General features: G+C 53.1%; 1 protein-coding gene across 1 annotated transcript; it reads left to right on the top strand.

Moving 5' to 3' along the window:
- The first annotated feature begins 8,654 nt into the window (after positions 1 to 8,654).
- CORO1B (coronin 1B) lies at positions 8,655 to 16,808 on the top strand. The gene is given in 12 exon segments (XM_020968186.2): positions 8,655 to 8,785; positions 9,793 to 9,962; positions 9,964 to 9,996; positions 11,392 to 11,514; positions 11,630 to 11,759; positions 12,416 to 12,597; positions 12,942 to 13,061; positions 13,548 to 13,652; positions 13,745 to 13,890; positions 14,009 to 14,066; positions 15,791 to 16,087; positions 16,369 to 16,808. Coding segments are annotated over 11 exon segments (1,488 nt in total). The 5' UTR covers positions 8,655 to 8,785; positions 9,793 to 9,794; the 3' UTR covers positions 16,495 to 16,808.
- The last annotated feature ends 955 nt before the right edge of the window (positions 16,809 to 17,763 follow it).

Raw genomic sequence — 17,763 nt, 5'->3', positions numbered from 1 at the left:
TTACATCTTATTTAGTTCAGCCAAACATTCTAACCCGTTGAAATCGTTTGGGAAGCTTGCTGGGTCACTTTGGATCCAGTATTCTTGCTGTCTGTCCTTGCAGATTGGACAAGAGTGCCATCTCTGCCAGGCAGCATAGGGTAGTGGATAGAGCAATGGCTTTAGAGTCAGAATGAGCCTGGGTTCGAGTCTCGCCTCTGATACAAATTGGCTGGGTGACCCTGGGCAGCTCATTTAACCTCTCAGTGCTCTCAACCAGCTCTCTAGATTGGTTGTGGGAGGGCTCTCTGTCTCTCTTCTAAGTTGTTGGGCTGTTGCCAATCTGCTTTTGGGCATCAGTGGAGGGGATTTCCTCACTGGGAATTCCTACATCCATGAATCTGGACCAAAAGAAAACTGCCGTCTGTATTCTACTTCATCCAAGTAATTGATAAAAGGCATGAACAGTCCAGGGGTAGGGGCAGATCCTTGGGAACTCTGCTGGAGATCTCCTTTGGAGTTAATGGAGCCATGGACTATTCATCCAGTACTGAAACCACAGAAATGTACTGTTGTCTAACCCATATCTTTCCATGCTATACAGGCTGCCTGAGTCCTCTTCTTAACACACATCTCTGATCATGTTGCCCCCTCCCACCCCCACTCAAAGATCTTTGGTGACTCCCAGATAAAGTTCAATCTCCTTATTGTCGATCAAGGCCCCCCACCCTTATGCCCCATTGCCTCTCAACACACACCTATACTCCAGTCTAGCTAGATGACTCTTCTTTTCTACATTTTTTATTGCTATTCAAAAATATAATAATCTGCTTTGGGAGGTGATGAGTTCTATGTAACTAGAGGTCTTCAAATAGATCCCTTCCCCTACCAGGAGAAAGGGGAACAAGTTGATAGAAACACCCTGAGTGACTGAATTCATGACTGATGTCAAAGGAATTCTGCCAGGTCTTGTGGACAGCTTTATCTGGTTTCTCAAAACTGCTGTATTCGAGGGCCCCTGGGTTCCCCTTATTTTGAGTTTCTTTCTTGCCTTAGAATGGTGGATTTGTAAAATGTTCTACCTCCATGTGTCTACCTCAGCACAAAACCACATAGACCCTAATGTCTGAGAGCCACGATGAATCAGTTGGTAGTTATATATGTATCTGATATGTAGAATATATATGAGGATGTGTGTATTATATATGTGTGTATATGTGTGTGTGAACACTAGTAACAAACCCAGTAGTTGAATTAGAAATGAGCATGTTCTGACTACGGCACAGAAGCTGGATGGGGGTCACCTGTTGGGGAACTTGTTAAGGAAATGCTTGTGTAGGGATCAGTTGAGTTCTAGGTCTTCTGAGGATCATTCCAGGGCCGAAACTTGATAATTCTATGTTGTTCACCCTGTTCCCCCCACTACCTACATGGAATCTTACCCAGCATTTGAGGCTCTGCTCGAATGCCACCTCTTCCATGAAGCCTTACTAGATTCCCCGCCTCCTTCTCATGTCCCAGCCAGTCATTTGCCTTTGGAAATCCCAGAGGCCTGCATTCCTCTCCTATGCCAGGTGATGCTCACTTGGCATTATGCCTCCTCCTTGGCAATATTCCTCCTACTAAACTGTCAGCTCCCTAAGGGCAAGGGCTGAATTTTAGATATCCCTGTTTCCCAGTGTCTGTCCCTACACAGAGGAGACAAGGGATAAACACTCACTACCTGGCTGACAGATGTCACTGGCTACAGGCTGACTGAATTCTGCTACCAGTGAGGTGGGCACTGGGCTGGGTGCTGCTGGGAAAGATAGAATAGAAGAGCCCAGATAGAAACTGCAGCAGGGCTACCCCCAGCTCAAACCATGCAGTTGGTGGCTCCCAGCCCTCCTGGATCCTGCCCCCCCCGATACTCCAAGCCCGCTGCTGCCCCAACATGTCCCGGCTCCCTTGGCATTGCCCTGGCCTCCAAAATGACCTTCTATGCCCCCCAAAGCACACACCCCCAGTTCTTCAGGGTGTGGTTCTCTGGGACCTATAAAACTGATTTTTACTGAGTGGTGAGTGACTGATACCATCATAATGTAGTTGTCCCACTAAGGGTACTTGCATTTTAAAAGCAGATGTCCCAGGAGGTAACAAGGAATGACTCATTGATGGTGGAATTTCAGGCCCCTTATAAAGGACTTGGGTACTTCAGTTGGGGGCCCATCTTACTCTGGCCCCCAAGGCTTCCCTTTTCCCATTCCCAAGCCAAGTAGAGCCAGCCAGAATAATGCTCCAGTTCTTTGGGTTGGCATTCGAAGTCCTCCCACACATCTGACCAGGGGCCCCCTCCTTCCACCAGCTCTCTTCCCATTCCCATGACCGAATTTTTGCCATGCCTGGCTCTCCTTCTGCTTCCCCAACCCAACTCTCCCATCGTTGAGGGCCAGCTCCTCCCAGAAGCAGCATCATTATTGATAAGTAGCAGCCCAGCCAGGTGACTACTACAATAGTCTTTGTGGCCAATTTCCAGATGCACCCAAGGCCACACCAGCTGGTGATTGTCAGAGCTGCAGGCTGATTCTAACTGTCTAGATTCTAGGTCTAGGACTCTCCCTACAAGCCCCTCCCCCCCAGATAAGAGTAGGAAGGGCAACATTGTATCCAAAGATGCTGAGACTCAGACCTTGTGTGTGAAACAACTTATCCCTTCCCATATCAACTTATGGACTGGCCTGTGAGCTGCTCCTCCTCCTCCCCCTCCTCCTCCAGAGGTGGGGAGGGGCTGTACCTCTGATGCCTGCTGTGTTTCCCAATGTGCCTAGGACAGTCTGGACCCATTACTGGTGCTCAATAAATGCTTACACGTGCTGGACAGACTGAAGTTGCCTGGAAAGCTTTCTTTTGCTTGTTCTGGGATAAAAAGGAATGGTAATCCTGGGCATCCCTCAGAGAGGCCTTGGGGGCTGCGTGGGTGCTACTAGCCTGGGTCTCAGAGGAGTCCCCCCTGAAACACAGGGTTCTCAGGGAAGTGGATCCCCTCTAGTCCTTTCTCACCCTCCTGGGCCTTGAGGCTGACACAGGACTCACTCCTTTGACGCCTACCCACTACAAATTACCATGAGGCAGATGGCTCAGAACAAAATTGACTTTTACTTCAGATTGGAGTATCAGAGAACATGGACTGTCTGAGCTGGGAAGGCCTTTAGAATGTACAACATGGAATGTTCCAGCTCTGTGAGAACATAGAACACAGGAGACCTGCAGGCTCCTACCGCACAATCATCAGCTGAAGGAATTAATTAGCCTGAAGAAGAGAAGATTCAGGGTGAGCATGGATCATCCCAGCCAGCTGCCTCAAGTGTCTGTGGGGCTGACCTGACTCAGAGGGCTTTGCTTTGTTCTGCTCGGCCCCAGAGGCCACAACTAGGAACAATGCAGGAAGAAGTCACAAAAATGGGCAGAGCTGAGCTTGATGTGAGAAGAAATGTCTGAACTGGGCAGGCCTCCCTGAGTAGGAGGGGCTGCTGAGTGAGGCTGGGGCTTCCCACTGTGAGAGCTCTTTAGGGCAGGCCAGGCGGCTCATTCTAGGGGATTTCTGGACAAACAGGGATTGTACTCAATACCCCCAAAGATGCTGTCCAGCTCTGAATTTCAGGGATTCTCTCATTCTGAGTCTGTCCAGCTCTTGGATTCATTGGAAATGAGAGGAGATTCCAGGGAGGTGGCTGACCTGCCTTGGGCCCTTCCTTCTCTCAGCCATTCTAAGCTCTAGAGCAGGCTGATATGCCCATGGCGGGCGTTCTCTTTCTCTAACCTCTCCCTCTGCCCCCCACTTCCAACACAAACACCAATTAATCTTCCTTAAGCCACACTTTCATCATGACTTTGGCCAAATCACTCTCCACGCCTGTGTCTTCATTTGTGCAATGAGAGGCCTGGACTCCATGGCCTTCTAGCTCTACATCTACGATCCCAACATCATGCTAGGCCCTGCTCAAGGATTTTCAATGGCTCCTTGCTGCTCATACAGTTCTAACTCCTCAACATGGGTCTCTCTTGCATTAGATTTCATCTTCCACCATTCCCCAACTTTCCGACTCTGCTACAGCCAGCCTGGGCCCCTCAGGCTCCTTCTGCCTCCCAAATCCCTGCATCATCCCAAATCAACCTTTCATTCATGTTGTTGTTTCCCCATCTGGAATACCATACTGTCTCCTATTAGTGAAAAAAATCTTCCCCTGCCACTGCTGTCCTTCAGAGCCCACCTAGAATGCCATGCCTTGTGGCATTCTTCATTTTGTTTTGTTTTGTTATTTTAATTTTTTAATTTTAATTTTCAATTCCAAATTCTCTCCTTCCCTCTACTTTTCCCCCCACCTATTGAGAAGGCAAGAAATAGAATGCCCATTATACATATAAAGTCAATGCAAAACATATTTCCACATTAGCTACATTGAAAGAGGAAAAAAAGCAAGAAAAATTAAGGAAAGTGAGAAAACATCTGCTCTCAGGATTCATCCATTCTCGGGGAGTGGGTGGGGGTTGGTGTGAGAGGAGGATAACATTTTTCCTCAAGAGTCCTTTGAAATTGATGTAGATCATTATCTGGATCAGGATATCTGTCTTTCACAGGTGATCATTGTTACACTGTTGCTGTTACTGTGTACTCTTAGTTCTGCTCACTTCTCTTTGCATCAGTTCATGTAAGTCTTCCCGGGTTTTTTGAACCCATCCCCTCATCATTTCTTGTAGCACAATAGTATTCCATCACAATCATATACCACAACTTGTTCAGCTGTTCCCCAATTGACTGGCATTCCTTCAACTTCCAATTCATTACCACCACAAAAAGAGCTGCTTTAAATATTTCTGTACATGTGGATCTTTTTCCTTTTTCTTTGATCTCTTTGGGATACAGACCTAGTAGTGGTGTTGCTGGGTCAAAGGATATGCACAGTTTTATAGCCCTTCGGGCATAGTTCCAAATTGCTCTCCAGAACGGTTGGATCAGTTCACAACTCCACCAACAGGCATTAGTGCCCCAATTTTCCTGCATCCCCTCCAACATTTGTCATTTTCCATTTCTGTCATATTAGTCAATCTCAGAGTTGTTTTAATTTACATTTCTTTAATGGCAAGTGAGTTAGAGCATTTTTTAAAAATATGACTATAGATAGCTTTGATTTCTTCTGAAAACTGCCTGTTCATATCCTTTGACCATTTATCAATTAGGGAATGACTTGTATTCTTATGAATTTGACTCAGCTCTCTATATATTTGAGAGATGAAAGCCTCATCATTCTTAATAATTATAATGTAGATGACAGCTTTCTATCATATCAATACAATTAGCAATATTACTCATCATGATACTTTAATCAATATCTCAAGGCTCCATGATGCTATCACTGATGCAGATTGCAATCCCTAGGTCACCTGGAAGCTGGGTCTTTGAATGTTGGTGGCAATAAACCTGTGGGACTTCAGCCAGCACACTAAACATCACTGTACCCTCCTGGGGAGCCTTCCCAGTTTTCCAGAGCCTGATAAAGTTGGGCCTGCACTGGCAACTCCTTCCATAATCCAGGGCCACCTTCCTACCTAGGCCAGGCTTTGGGGGAGGGGCAGCTCTCTTGATTGCCAAATCTAATGGCCTTTTCTCAGTTCTCGTGCTCCTTCCCCTTTCTGCAGCCTTGGCTCTCCCTGTCTTGATACTGTCTTCTCTCTAGGCTTTCAGGACACCTCTCTCTCTCCTGGTTCTCCTGCCTGTATGATCAATCCTCTATCTCCTTTGCTGGATCCTCCTCTAGGTCATGCCTTCTAACCACGAGAGTCCCACGAAGCTCTACCCTGGGCCCTTTTCTCTTCTCTCTCCATACTGCTTCACTTGGGGAATCTCATCAGCTCCCACGGATTTAATGACCATTTCTATATTCATGATTCTCACCAATACTTACCCAACTTCACTCTGGGGACCTCCAGATTTGCCTGTCAGACATCTCAAACTAGATATCCTGGAGACATCTTTTAAATCAACATGTTCAGAATTGGACTCTTCCCTCTCAAACCATCCCCTCTTCTGGGACTTTCCCATTACTGTTCACGGTATGTTCATCCTCCCAATCACCAAGGCTCCAAGCCTAAGAGTCATCCTCAGCAACTCCTTCTCCCTCATCCCCCGTCTCCAATCTGTTGCCAAGATCTGCCAAGGACTTTTGTACCATCAGCCCTTTGTCCCTTCTGATGCTGCCTCCACATGCCTCCTCGTCTCTTTGAGTCTGAACCACTGCTCCAGCCGCTGCCAGATCTCCTGCCATAAGGCTCTCCCCACTCCAGTTCATCACCCCTCCGTGCAGCTGCCAAAATGATCTTCCTCAAGTGCAAATCTGATTCTAGCACTCCTCTATTCACTAAAACCCAGTGGCTCCCTAGCACCGCTGAGATTAAGTACAAAACCCTCTGGCATTCCAAGCCCGTGATAATCTAGCTCTCAGCTCCTTGCCTCTTTTTACTCCGTACACTTTGATTCAGTGACACTGGCCTCCTGGCTGTTCTGCAAGCCAGATGTTCCATCTCCCGACTGGACTAGGGGCATTTTCTTTTTCTTTTTCTTTTTTTTTTTTGCAAGGCAACCGGAGTTAAGTGACTTGCCCAGAGTCACACAGCTAGTAAGTGTTATGTGTCTGAGACCAGATTTGAACTCAGGTCCTCCTGACTCCAAGGCCAGCCACCTAGCTGCCCCTAGTAGGGGCATTTTCTCTGGCTGGGTCCCACGCCCAGGATCTTCTTCTTCCTCATCTTCCCCCTCTAGGCTTCCTCCAAGTCCCGGCTAAAGTCATGCCTTCCCCAATGCCTCCTAATCCTGGGGTTCCCTCTTAATAATTTCATATTTAGCTTTTATATAGTGTGTTCGTACATAGCTGTCGCCCTCATCAGACGGTGAGCTCCCTGAGGGCAGGTACCAACTTTGACTTTTCTTTGTATCACCAATGCTTTGCACAATGCCTGGAACATATTTGCTGCCTGTCTGACTGACTGATGAAGGCTGACAAGCAGGCCAAATAGAACTGACTGTGGGTCCATTTGTTGTTGAGGGCTGAGCTTTAAAAGGCCAAGGTCTCCTGCTGCACCCTGTCGTTCTGACCCATACTGGCCACTAGACCCACATGGCTCTGGAGGAGAGAGTGAGGCTGGTGACTTGGCACAGCCCTCCCTCACTTGGACCCAATTCACTCGCATGTCATGGCATTGCCTCCCTGATGTCCTGGTCCTCTTCGAGAACAAAGGAGAACAACCATCTCTGTGAGTAGAAAATAGGAGCTGGCCCACTGGGAACCCAACTGGGACTGGCAGGTTGGGCAACACAGTAGCCTTTTGACAGAGAAGAGAAGGAATGTGGAGTGCCTGGGCCAGACACGGCTGGGGTGGCTCTGTGCTCAAATTCCATCCCTCTTTCTCCCCTGGGGGGACCAGCTCTGAATTTCCTCGGGGAGGTGGAAATCGGAAGGGAAGTGCGGGGTGGGGATTCTTCCCAGATCTTCTCAGTGGGGCCATGCCCAGCTCCATCCACACTTCTCCTGGGTTTATATACTTCCATTCTATTCCCCATTTACCTTTCCCAGGGCAGAGTTAGCAAAAATGGGGGTGGGGGGGGACAACTATAAGACTTATAAATAACAACTTCCTTTCTTAGACACCCTCCTCAGACATACTTTGGAATGGGAAGACCTGGGTTCAAGTCTTAGTCCGGCCACTTGGTAGCTATGGCACTTGGCAGTGGGGGTGGGGTACTTTCCATCAGGGCCTCAGTTTCCATTTTTTGGATCTTTCCACCCAGCACACCCTTGCACTGGGAGTCAGAATCCTCGAGTAGTAGTCCTGCCTCATCCTACTTCATTGTGTGAGCTTAGCCAAGTCTTTTTCCTTTCTTGGGCCTTGGTTTCCTCAGCTTTCAATTGGAGGAGGGGGTGTGATTTGAAGGTAGAAAGGGTCTCCGCGGTTCGTCCCAGCTCTAAGAATCCGATCCACCCTAGACGACACTCAGGGTTTAGAGCTGGAAAGAACTTTAGGTGTCATCTAGTGAAAACCCTTGGTTTTACAAATGAGGAAACTGAGGCTCAGAGAAGGACGTAGACCTGCCCACGGCCCCAAAGTAGAACCAGATCTTCAGGCTCCAAATAAAGTGTCCCCGGCCTTGGGCCTGAGGGCAGCCGGGGGCAGCCTGATCCCAGTCGGAATGAGCGGAGATGGCCCCCAGCAAATTACCCCACGGGGGAGGGGCTCCGGCCCCACCCTCATCTCCCTTTGCCCTCTTTCTTTCCCTCCCCGCAGCGCTCTTCCTTTCCAGCTCCACCCCGCACCTCAGATCAGCGACGCTCGGACCCTTTAGGAGCCATTCCAGAGGACTGCGGTGGGGGGAAGGGAGTGCGGGTGGGGGAAGGGCCCCAGACCTCCGCAGCCCACTCTTTCTCACCGCTGCTCATCCCATCAGTTTCTCGCCCTCCAGATCCCTGCCCTGCTCCTTCTCTCTGAGGCTCCTCGCCCCCAGTCTGGCTATAGCCTCCAGCGCCCCTCCCCCGGATCCCAGGCCCTCTCCCCCAGCTGCCGCCCCCCAGATCCCTCCTCCTCCACCCAGGCCCTTCCCCCGCCCTGCCCCGGCCCCGCCCCTCCTTCCCTCCTCCCCTTTCCCTCTCCCCCTCCCCCCACGGGCATCCTCGGTCACTTCCTGATTCCCGCTTCCTGCTTCCCAGAGTTGGGGATCCAGAGCCGCCGCTGGACTCAGTCCCGCTACCCCTCGCGAGCGGCGCCCACCCGCCCACCGGTGAGCAGGGGCGGGGCAGGGGAGGGGGCGCGGCTGTCCGAGGCAGCCCCTCCTCCCCCCATGCCCTGGGACCCCGGGACCTTCCTGGAGCCTGCCTGGGGCGCGGGGTACAGGGGAGCCTGGGGCGGGAGGAGACCCCCCCCTCCTTGCACCCGTCTAGCCAGCAGCGCCCCCATCTCTGCTGATCTGCTTTCCGGCACCCCCCTTCCTACTGCGGTAGCTTCAGCCCTGGCCTAGTTCCTCTGGAGGAGGGAAAGGAGGGACCTCCAGCCCCACCAGGCCAGGCAGAGAAGGGGCCTCACTCATCTAGCTGGGCCCAGGCCTGGGAGAGGGTCACCCATCGGAGCAGATAGACTTGTGGGAGGGCATGATTGGGAGCCTGGGTCAGGGAGCCTCTGGGAGCTGGAAGGAGGTGGTTTAAGGACAGCCTAATTTTCCAAGGCCTTGGGAGGAGATATCTGGAACATCTCCCTCTCACCCCCACTCCCATCCCTGCAGACAGGAACAGCTAAAGGAAGGCTTCCCGAAGTCCCCCAGGAAGCCACAGAGCTTTCGGTTTCTCTAGCAGGACAGATTTTTCTATCACCTGGGAGAGAAGGAGGCAGAAGGGACATTGTCCCCATTTTACAGGTAGGAAAACTGAGGCCCAGAAAGAGAAAGAGACATGCCCAAAGTCAGAGCCAGTACTGGAAGCCCAGGCATTCTGTGGAATGCCTTCACAAGATGGGGAATGGGGGGGGGGTTGGGTTCAAGACCTGGCTCTGCTACTTACCATCTGGGTAAATTTGGGTAGGTCCCTTTCCCTTCCTGGCCTCAGTTTCCCCATCTGCAAAATGAAGGGGTTGGACTCGATGATCCATAAGGTCCCTTAAGGCTGAGAGTTTATCCAGTCTCTAAACTGCCCAGGGGAAGCCCTCTCATGGCCAGGCAGACAGAGAGGGGGGCACCTAGGTTAACTGTGGGGGTGGGGTGGGGGGCAGGGTTCATTTCTGCTTTTCTCTTGCCAGACATGTCATTCCGCAAAGTGGTCAGACAGAGCAAGTTCCGGCATGTCTTTGGGCAGCCAGTCAAGAATGACCAGTGCTATGAAGACATCCGGGTGTCCCGAGTCACCTGGGACAGCACCTTCTGCGCAGTGAACCCCAAGTTCCTGGCCATCATTGTGGAGGCCAGCGGTGGGGGGGGCCTTCATGGTGCTGCCCTTGAGCAAGGTGCCTGCATTTATTCAGTTCATACTCTGCACCAGGCATAGACACATATGAAGGACCTTGCCCTCAAGGAGATTGATTCTTTGGGGGGGAGCCGCTGCCTGGATGTAAAATATACGAAAGTAATTGGAGGGAGCAGAGAGCATTAACTGTTGGGGTATCAAGAAAGCCTTGTATGGGAGGTGTCTGCTAAGGATTCCGAAGGGCAGAAGTGAAGTGTGAGGGTATTCCAGGCCAAGGGAGATGGCCAAGGCGTCTGGAACTCAGGATAGACAGCGTCTAGCCATTAGGCCAGGTGGACTGACTGGAATGCAGAGTGTGGGAGGGGGAGTAATGGAAAATCAGTCTAGAAAAACAGGTTATTGTCCAACGGTGAAGTACCATTAATGCCACACCAGAGTTTCCATTTGCTTCTGGAAGTAATAGGGAGCCCCTGGAGATAATGGAGCGGGGGAGTGCCCAGACCTGAGCGTCAGGAGAGAGCTGAGGGGGAGGAATAACAAGAGGGAGCTCCCTCGGTTCTTTTGGTGGCATTTTGTAGTCCATGAGTGTTCACTCCAAGCCTGGATCATTGGCCTGGCCTGAGTTAAGCCTGGCCCAGAGTAGAGGCTAGTACAATAGTGCAGGGGAGGGGGCGCTGTGTGAGGGGCAGGAAGGGGAGTGGAACAGCAGATTGAATGCCTCAGGGAGGTCGTGAACCCCTGGGCCTAGAGATTTGGGGTAGCCCTGGCAGAGTTAAGGCAGTGGCTAGAGTGCTAGGCCTGGAGTCAGGAAGACCCACATTCAAATTTGGCTTCAGCCACTAGTGGAGTGACCGTGGGCAAGTCACTTCACCCTGTTTGCCTCAGTTTCCTCATGTGTAAAAATGAGCTGAGGAAGGAGATGGCAAACTACTCCAGCATCTTTGCCAAGAAAATCCCAAAAGGGGTATAAAAAGTGAGCTGTAACTGAGCAACAGCAGAATTAGAGATGTTCATCCTCTGTCTGGGCCTTCATTTTCCTTAACTCAGAGGGGAGGTTAATCATCCCTTGTGTTTGTTCACACCTCTCATCTTGACCTTGAAAAAGAAGTGGGAAGGCCAGGCATGTGTTGTGAGTCCCACTGGAGAGACAAGGAAGTGAAGGCCTAAGCTATAAATTAATTTGCCCAAGGTCACCCAGACTGTAAGACCCAGAGTCAGAAATTGCTGCCAGCTTTGGAATCAGAAGCCTTGGGGGGGGATGGAGCTCCGGTGCTCACTCCGAGTGGGGCCAAGGGCCTGCCCCTGCCTCATTCTGGGGCTTGTCATCACATGAGGTGGCTGAACTCTATAAGGCTCCTGACTCCAGAGCTTCTGCTCCTGCAACATTTGGGGGCCCTCCTGACTCTCTCCTCTCCATCCTGCTGCATGCCTATAGACGGGGCGCATTGACAAGTCCTACCCCACAGTATGTGGGCACACTGGACCCGTCCTCGACATCGACTGGTGTCCGCACAATGATGAGGTCATCGCCAGTGGCTCTGAGGACTGCACCGTCATGGTGAGGGGTCTAGGGACCTACCCTTGACTAGCTGTGGGGACAGAGGAGGGCCCCTCCTCTGGCAGCCTCCTGTTAACTCTTGGCCACGGTGGGGTCCCTGTGGTCTGGCCCACAGGTCTGGCAGATCCCGGAGAATGGCCTGGTGGCACCCCTGACAGAACCCGTGGTTGTCCTAGAAGGCCACTCCAAGAGAGTGGGTATTGTGACCTGGCATCCGACAGCCCGGAACGTTCTACTCAGTGCAGGTCTGACCCCCTCCCTCCAAGCTGTCCGTGAGCTGTTTGAGTGACCCTTGAAAATTTCCCCAAGTGGTTACAGATAAACCCTAGAACCCTTGTGAGGGAGGGGCAGCTAGGTGGCCCAGGAGTCAGTAAGATCTGAGTTCAAATCTTCCCTCGGGCGCTTATTTAACTGGGCAAATCATGCTTCTTCATCTGTAAAATGGGGGTAATAATAGCACCTGCCTTCAAGGTGAGGATCTAGTAAGATGCTGGTAAAGCCCACTGTCAGTGAGGCCTGGCCTCACCGCTTCCTGGCTGTGTGACCTTCTCTGCGCCTCAGACTCCCCCCACTTTGTGAAAGAAGCCTGGGCTCAGTGGCCCCCGGGTCCCTCCCAGGCCTTAGCGCTGCGGTTGTCATTAGCTGATGACAAGCAGTGTGCTCCCTTAATTAGAAGGGTTGTACTTAATTACTCCACTGCGTAATTGGGAGCAGTGGGAAGAATTCATTATTACCCCACTGGCCAGGTAGGATAAGTGAGGGCCCAGAGGAGAGCAATTTCCTCGAAGCTATATAGCAAGTTAGTGGCAGAGCCAGACGTTCAAACCCGTGCCTTTTCCGTGAGGTGGTAGGCAGGTGTCTGGGCATGGGGAGAACTGAGTGACTGGCCAGGTCTCTGCAGGCTGTGACAATGTGGTGCTCATCTGGAACGTGGGCACGGCAGAGGAGCTGTACCGTCTGGATGAGCTGCACCCCGACCTCATCTACAACATCTCCTGGAACCGCAACGGGAGCCTCTTTTGCTCCGCTTGCAAGGACAAGAGCGTGCGCATCATTGACCCTCGCCGAGGCACCCTGGTGGCGGTATGTGTGGACCCACCCACTGGCCCACTGTGAGAGGAGGTCTGGGCACCATCCTGGAGTCCAGCGAGGAGAGCACAGGGTCTCTCAGGGAGAGATTGGGAGCTGGGGTCCTAGCAGGGTGTGGAGAGGTAGTGTAAGAGGCAAATGCTGAGGCCTGGCGGAGGATGGCAGGGGGGAGTTGACGTGCCGGGAGATCAATCCGGGGGCCTGTGGGAGTAGGTGTATACCCAGGGGAGTCATTGATGGGAGTCATTGGGTGGGCTCTGATGGACGGGGCCCCAGGAAGACGCGATGTGGCTCCGAAGGTCCTTGCGGGTAAAGATGGCCAGGCTTTGTGTCCACAGGAACGAGAGAAGGCCCATGAGGGAGCCCGGCCCATGAGGGCCATTTTTCTGGCCAATGGCAAGGTGTTTACCACAGGCTTCAGCCGGATGAGTGAGCGGCAGCTGGCTCTTTGGGACCCGGTAAGCTGAGTCCAGCAGGAGCCAGCAGGGCTGGGACTTCTTAAGGGACAGCCACAGAGAGCTGATGGCAAAGGTGGGAAGCAGAGGCTAGATACTCAGCAAAGGGTGCTAAGTACATGGGCAGGAACCCTAACCTTAATTCCTGGAGAACTAGGAACTGAGACCCTTAACATCATGGAATGCCAGAGAGAACCGAGAGCATGAAATATGAATTGACAAGAGGCAGTACAACATAGGACATGAGCTTTCAGAGGACAGTCAGACCTTAGAACACAGAATGTCAGAGCTTTGAGGGACCTAGAATGTGGAATGTCGGGGGTGGGAAGGACCACAGAGCATAGAACAGAGACTGTCAGAGCTGGATTGTAGAGGATCTACCTCGTGTTCCAAGGGGCAAACTGAAGGATTGTCCCCAGAAGGACAGGGGTGACAGAGAACAGGGATCTAGATCCCCAACCCCCACTAATGCCCCCTATCCCATGGCAGGAGAACCTGGAGGAGCCCATGGCTCTGCAGGAGCTAGACTCAAGCAATGGGGCCCTGCTTCCCTTCTATGACCCCGATACCAACGTCATCTACGTCTGTGGCAAGGTGGGAATGGGCAGAGGCGGGCAAACGGGGTGTGGGGAGGGCATAGGACCTGCACAGGACCCTGACATCCCTTGGCCTTCACCTGTTCTCAGGGGGACTCAAGCATCCGCTACTTTGAGATCACAGCCGAGCCCCCCTACATCCACTTCCTGAACACCTTTACCAGCAAGGAGCCTCAGCGGGGCATGGGGCGCATGCCCAAGAGAGGCCTGGATGTGAGCAAGTGTGAGATCGCTAGGTGAGAGGGACCAGGAGCTGTGGTAACCCCAGCTGGCCTAGGCTGGGCTGGGCTGGGCTGCCTGGCTGGGTGGATGGTGAGCCTCAATGTGGGCTCACACCCCTTCTTCCCCACTCAGATTCTACAAGCTCCATGAACGGAAGTGTGAACCCATCATCATGACTGTGCCTAGAAAAGTGAGTGGGGCCTCAATCTCTGGCCCTGTGCCACCACCATCCCCTATCTGGTTTCCCAGGCTCTTGAGCACCCAAAATTCTGTCTCCTGCCCTCTTCTGCCCTCTGGGCTTGGTGGTATTGGGGCCAGGCAGGTAACCAGGATGAGGAGGCATCAGGGGAAGGAACTAGGGATGTTCAGTCTAGAGTAGAATCCTGGGAAGAGATATAGTAGCTGTGCCCAAGGACTCAGGGAGACAGGACCAGTGTGCCAGCCTTGGGGCACCAAGGAGGGGATCCCTGTGTCCTTGAAAGACAAATTTGTCCTTCTTGGCCTTGGAGGGACAAGAAGGGCTGGGGAGTTGGATTTCTGCTCCATTGAACTTGACAGATATAGAATTTGAGGGCAGCGCCCAAGCCAAAGGGCTCCTCCCTGCCTGTGACCCGACTCCCAGCAGCCTGTTCTCCGCCCCCTCCCCCCAGCAGTCTATCCCCCCCAGGGCAACCTCACTGGCAGCAAGTTTATCTTGACCTTGGGCCTAAATCTGCCCCTTTGCAACTTCCACCATTACTCTTGGGGCCAAGAAGAACAAAGCTAATCCTTCTTCCCTAGAACAGCCCTTCAGGCACTAGAATGCAGAGCTCCTGTTCCCCAGGCCTTCTCTCCTCCAGGCTAAACATCCGTGCTCAATCCCTTCCAGTCCAGCGATTCTCATGTGACATGGGCATCACCAACTTATCCTCTGGACACTCTCCAACCTACCACAATAGCCTTGCTGGGGCCCCCAAGGATGGTCTCACGGGGGCAGAATGTCAGAGCTGTCCCCGGGTGGAACGCCTGGGCTGCCCCTAGAGGGAGCAGATCCCCCTTACTGGGAAGGCTTCCCAAGAGGTCGAATGACTCACTTGGTGGTGATATAGCAAGGTTCCTTTCATTTACTGACTGGACTAGATGTCTCGGAGGTCCCTTCCAACTCTGAGAGTGCAATTCCCCAAGCTAGGCCTCAAGGGGCAGAGGGGGGAAATCATGTGCTAAGATGAGAAGCAGGTAGGCTAATGTGTGGAGGTTGGACAGCTCCTGATTCGCTGTGAGATTTCTCTGGGGTAGCAGTAAAGCAGCAGACATCCAGGGGGAGGGCCAGGCCAAGCCAAGCCATTTGGACTGTCCTGGCCTCCCTGGGGAGGCAGCTCAAGGTGGATGCCTGAAGTCCCAGACTGAGGGTGGAGACCAGAGGCAGGGAGCCCTATTAGGTTCCCTCAGGAGTCCAGGTGAGGGCTGACCAGGGCCTGAGCACCAAGGGAGAAGTCAGAGGGGAAGGCTGCCGTGGCCCAAGAAGTGACCAGGTTTGGCCAGTCCTTGGCAAGATTCTGGGGCCCCAATCCTCATCAGGAGTTGGGCACGTCAGAGTTTTTGCAGGGAGTCTGGGGACACGTGAAGGCCAAGGTGCCAGGCACTGGCCCCTGGGAGTTAACTTAGGGAGTGAGCGAGAGAAAGTCCCACATTCAAGCCTCAGTTCTACCACTTAGCAGCGGGTAGCCCTCAAACACTTTCCTTGTCTGGGCCTTGGGTTCTGTAACATGGGGCACAGGCCCAGCAGAGCTCGGAGGGCCTTTCCATTTCCAGCACTCTGACTCTCAGGGAGGAATCCTTCCTCATTCAGTCCATCTTGCCCCCTTCTTGGGGAGGGACAGGGTGGTCTTTCCTCCTCCACCCTTGCCTAGCAGAGGCTCTCTCCTGCCCCTGCAGTCAGACCTGTTTCAGGATGACCTGTACCCAGACACAGCAGGGCCCGAGGCTGCCCTAGAAGCTGAAGAGTGGGTGAGTGGGCGGGATGCCGAGCCCCTCCTTATCTCCCTTCGTGAAGCCTATGTGCCCAGCAAGCAGAGGGACCTCAAGGTCAGCCGAAAAAACGTCCTGCACGACAGCCGGGCAGCCTCGGCTCCCACGCCCACCCGGGCTGGGGCTTCCACACCTGCCTCCACCCTCACGCCAGTCAGCACTCCAACCAGCACCAGCAGCAGCAGCAGCTTGGCCGGAGCTGGGGTATGTACCTGTCTGCCAGCTTGGCCCAGGGCTGGTCAGCAGCATGGCCCAGCCCTAGAAGCCTAGGAGAAGGAAAGGACGTGGGATAGAAAACAACACCCACCCTGCATTTCTTCCAAGCCTGGGGAAAGGGCAGAGACATGGTCTAGAAGGCCCCAGACTTGGGTGCCAGGGTGGGCAGGCCTCAGGGAGCTCCCCCACAAGGTCTGATGGAGTGGATCATCCCCCACCCCAGCCCACAGCCCTGCCTGGGCCTCATTGGTCCCCTGGCTCCATTGCAGGACTCTGGGAAGTTGGAAGAGGTGACCCGTGAGTTACGGCTGCTCCGGACCCTGGTGAAGGAACAGGGTGAGCGTATTGCCCGTCTTGAAGAACAGCTGGGTCGCATGGAGAACGGGGACGTGTAGTGTCCAGCCCCTGCTTGGCAGGCCGGACCGAGCCCTCCCCTGCCCCAGATCCTGCCGCTAACTCAGCATCGAAGCCCCTTCCCCGGCCAGGGAGCGGGAAGCTCCGGCCTGGGCCACTTTTATACTTGTTATCAAGAATGATTTTTTTTTAATATACTAGGCAAGAGCTTCCCGTACCTCCAAGGGACCATCTATCCCTCTCCCACAGTCCCCCCTAGCCCACACTCCCAGGCTCCCCCAGACCCAGCTCCCCTGGTGGAAGTTGTGGGCCTGACTCTATATTTTCATTCCAAATAAAAACCTCTTTCTAAGAACTTGGCCTAGCCTCACCCTTTGCTCTTGGGGGCTGGGGAAGGGGAGGGGCAGGGAGAGACTACTAGGAAGGGAAAAGGCATCTCTGGGCCCCTCAGCCCTCCAATACTGCCTCCTTGCCAAAACCACCTCCTTTCCAAGCAGTAAAGGGGCCCTATCTGCTCTAAGTCTGGGATCCTTGGGGTTCATGGATCTGGGGTCATCATCCCCACTCTCTGAGCTTCAATCTCTCCCTATCCACTGGCCCATTCTCTGCCCACAAACATGCCCACGTTTCTTGCATCCTTTAAGACAAACCCTTCATTTATCCAACCATGTCTCCTTTGGAGAGAGGATTCTGCACTCACCAGCTCACTCCCTTTCCTCCCGACCACCCAAACTCTGCATCCTTGCCCTCCCTTGGGTGCCTCTTCTAGGTTTGGGGGGCACTGCCCTGTCCTGGACTTCACCCGGCCTTTCTAAGCTCTGCTTGGCCTTCAGGGGATCTTCATCCATGCCCTGGTGACCATGGGGGACCCTCTGCTCACCTCCCCCCAGGCCATCTGGCCTGGTGACCTCCTCAGCCCCCAAGGCTTCACTGATCATCTCTGCTGATGATTCCCAGAGCTGTCTCCCCCTTCGCCAGCTGCATCTTGGGCATCTCAGACTGGACATCCTGTTGACAGCATTTCCAACTGAACATGTCCACCACAGAGCTCATGACCTTTCCCCCAAGGCTCCCCCCGGCCCGACTTTTCTATGACTCCAAGGCACCACCACCACGTCCGGCACCCTTGCTCAAAACCTGCCTGTCATCCAGACTCCCTCCCTTTCTCCCTACGTGCCCAAGCTCGTTGGGTGGCTTCTGCCTAACATCAGCCTGTCATTCACACCACACCTGCACCTCAGACCTTCCTCACCACACACCTGTAACATCCTGCCCATCCTCCACTCAGTAGCCAGTGATTTTCCTGAATC

This window comes from Phascolarctos cinereus, unplaced genomic scaffold (genome assembly GCF_003287225.1).
Source record: "Phascolarctos cinereus isolate Bilbo 61053 unplaced genomic scaffold, phaCin_HiC Scaffold_9;HRSCAF=440, whole genome shotgun sequence".
Taxonomy (NCBI): Eukaryota; Metazoa; Chordata; class Mammalia; order Diprotodontia; family Phascolarctidae; genus Phascolarctos; species Phascolarctos cinereus.
The sequence above is the reverse complement of the archived record's forward strand: the minus strand, read 5'-3'. Positions and strand labels throughout refer to the sequence as shown.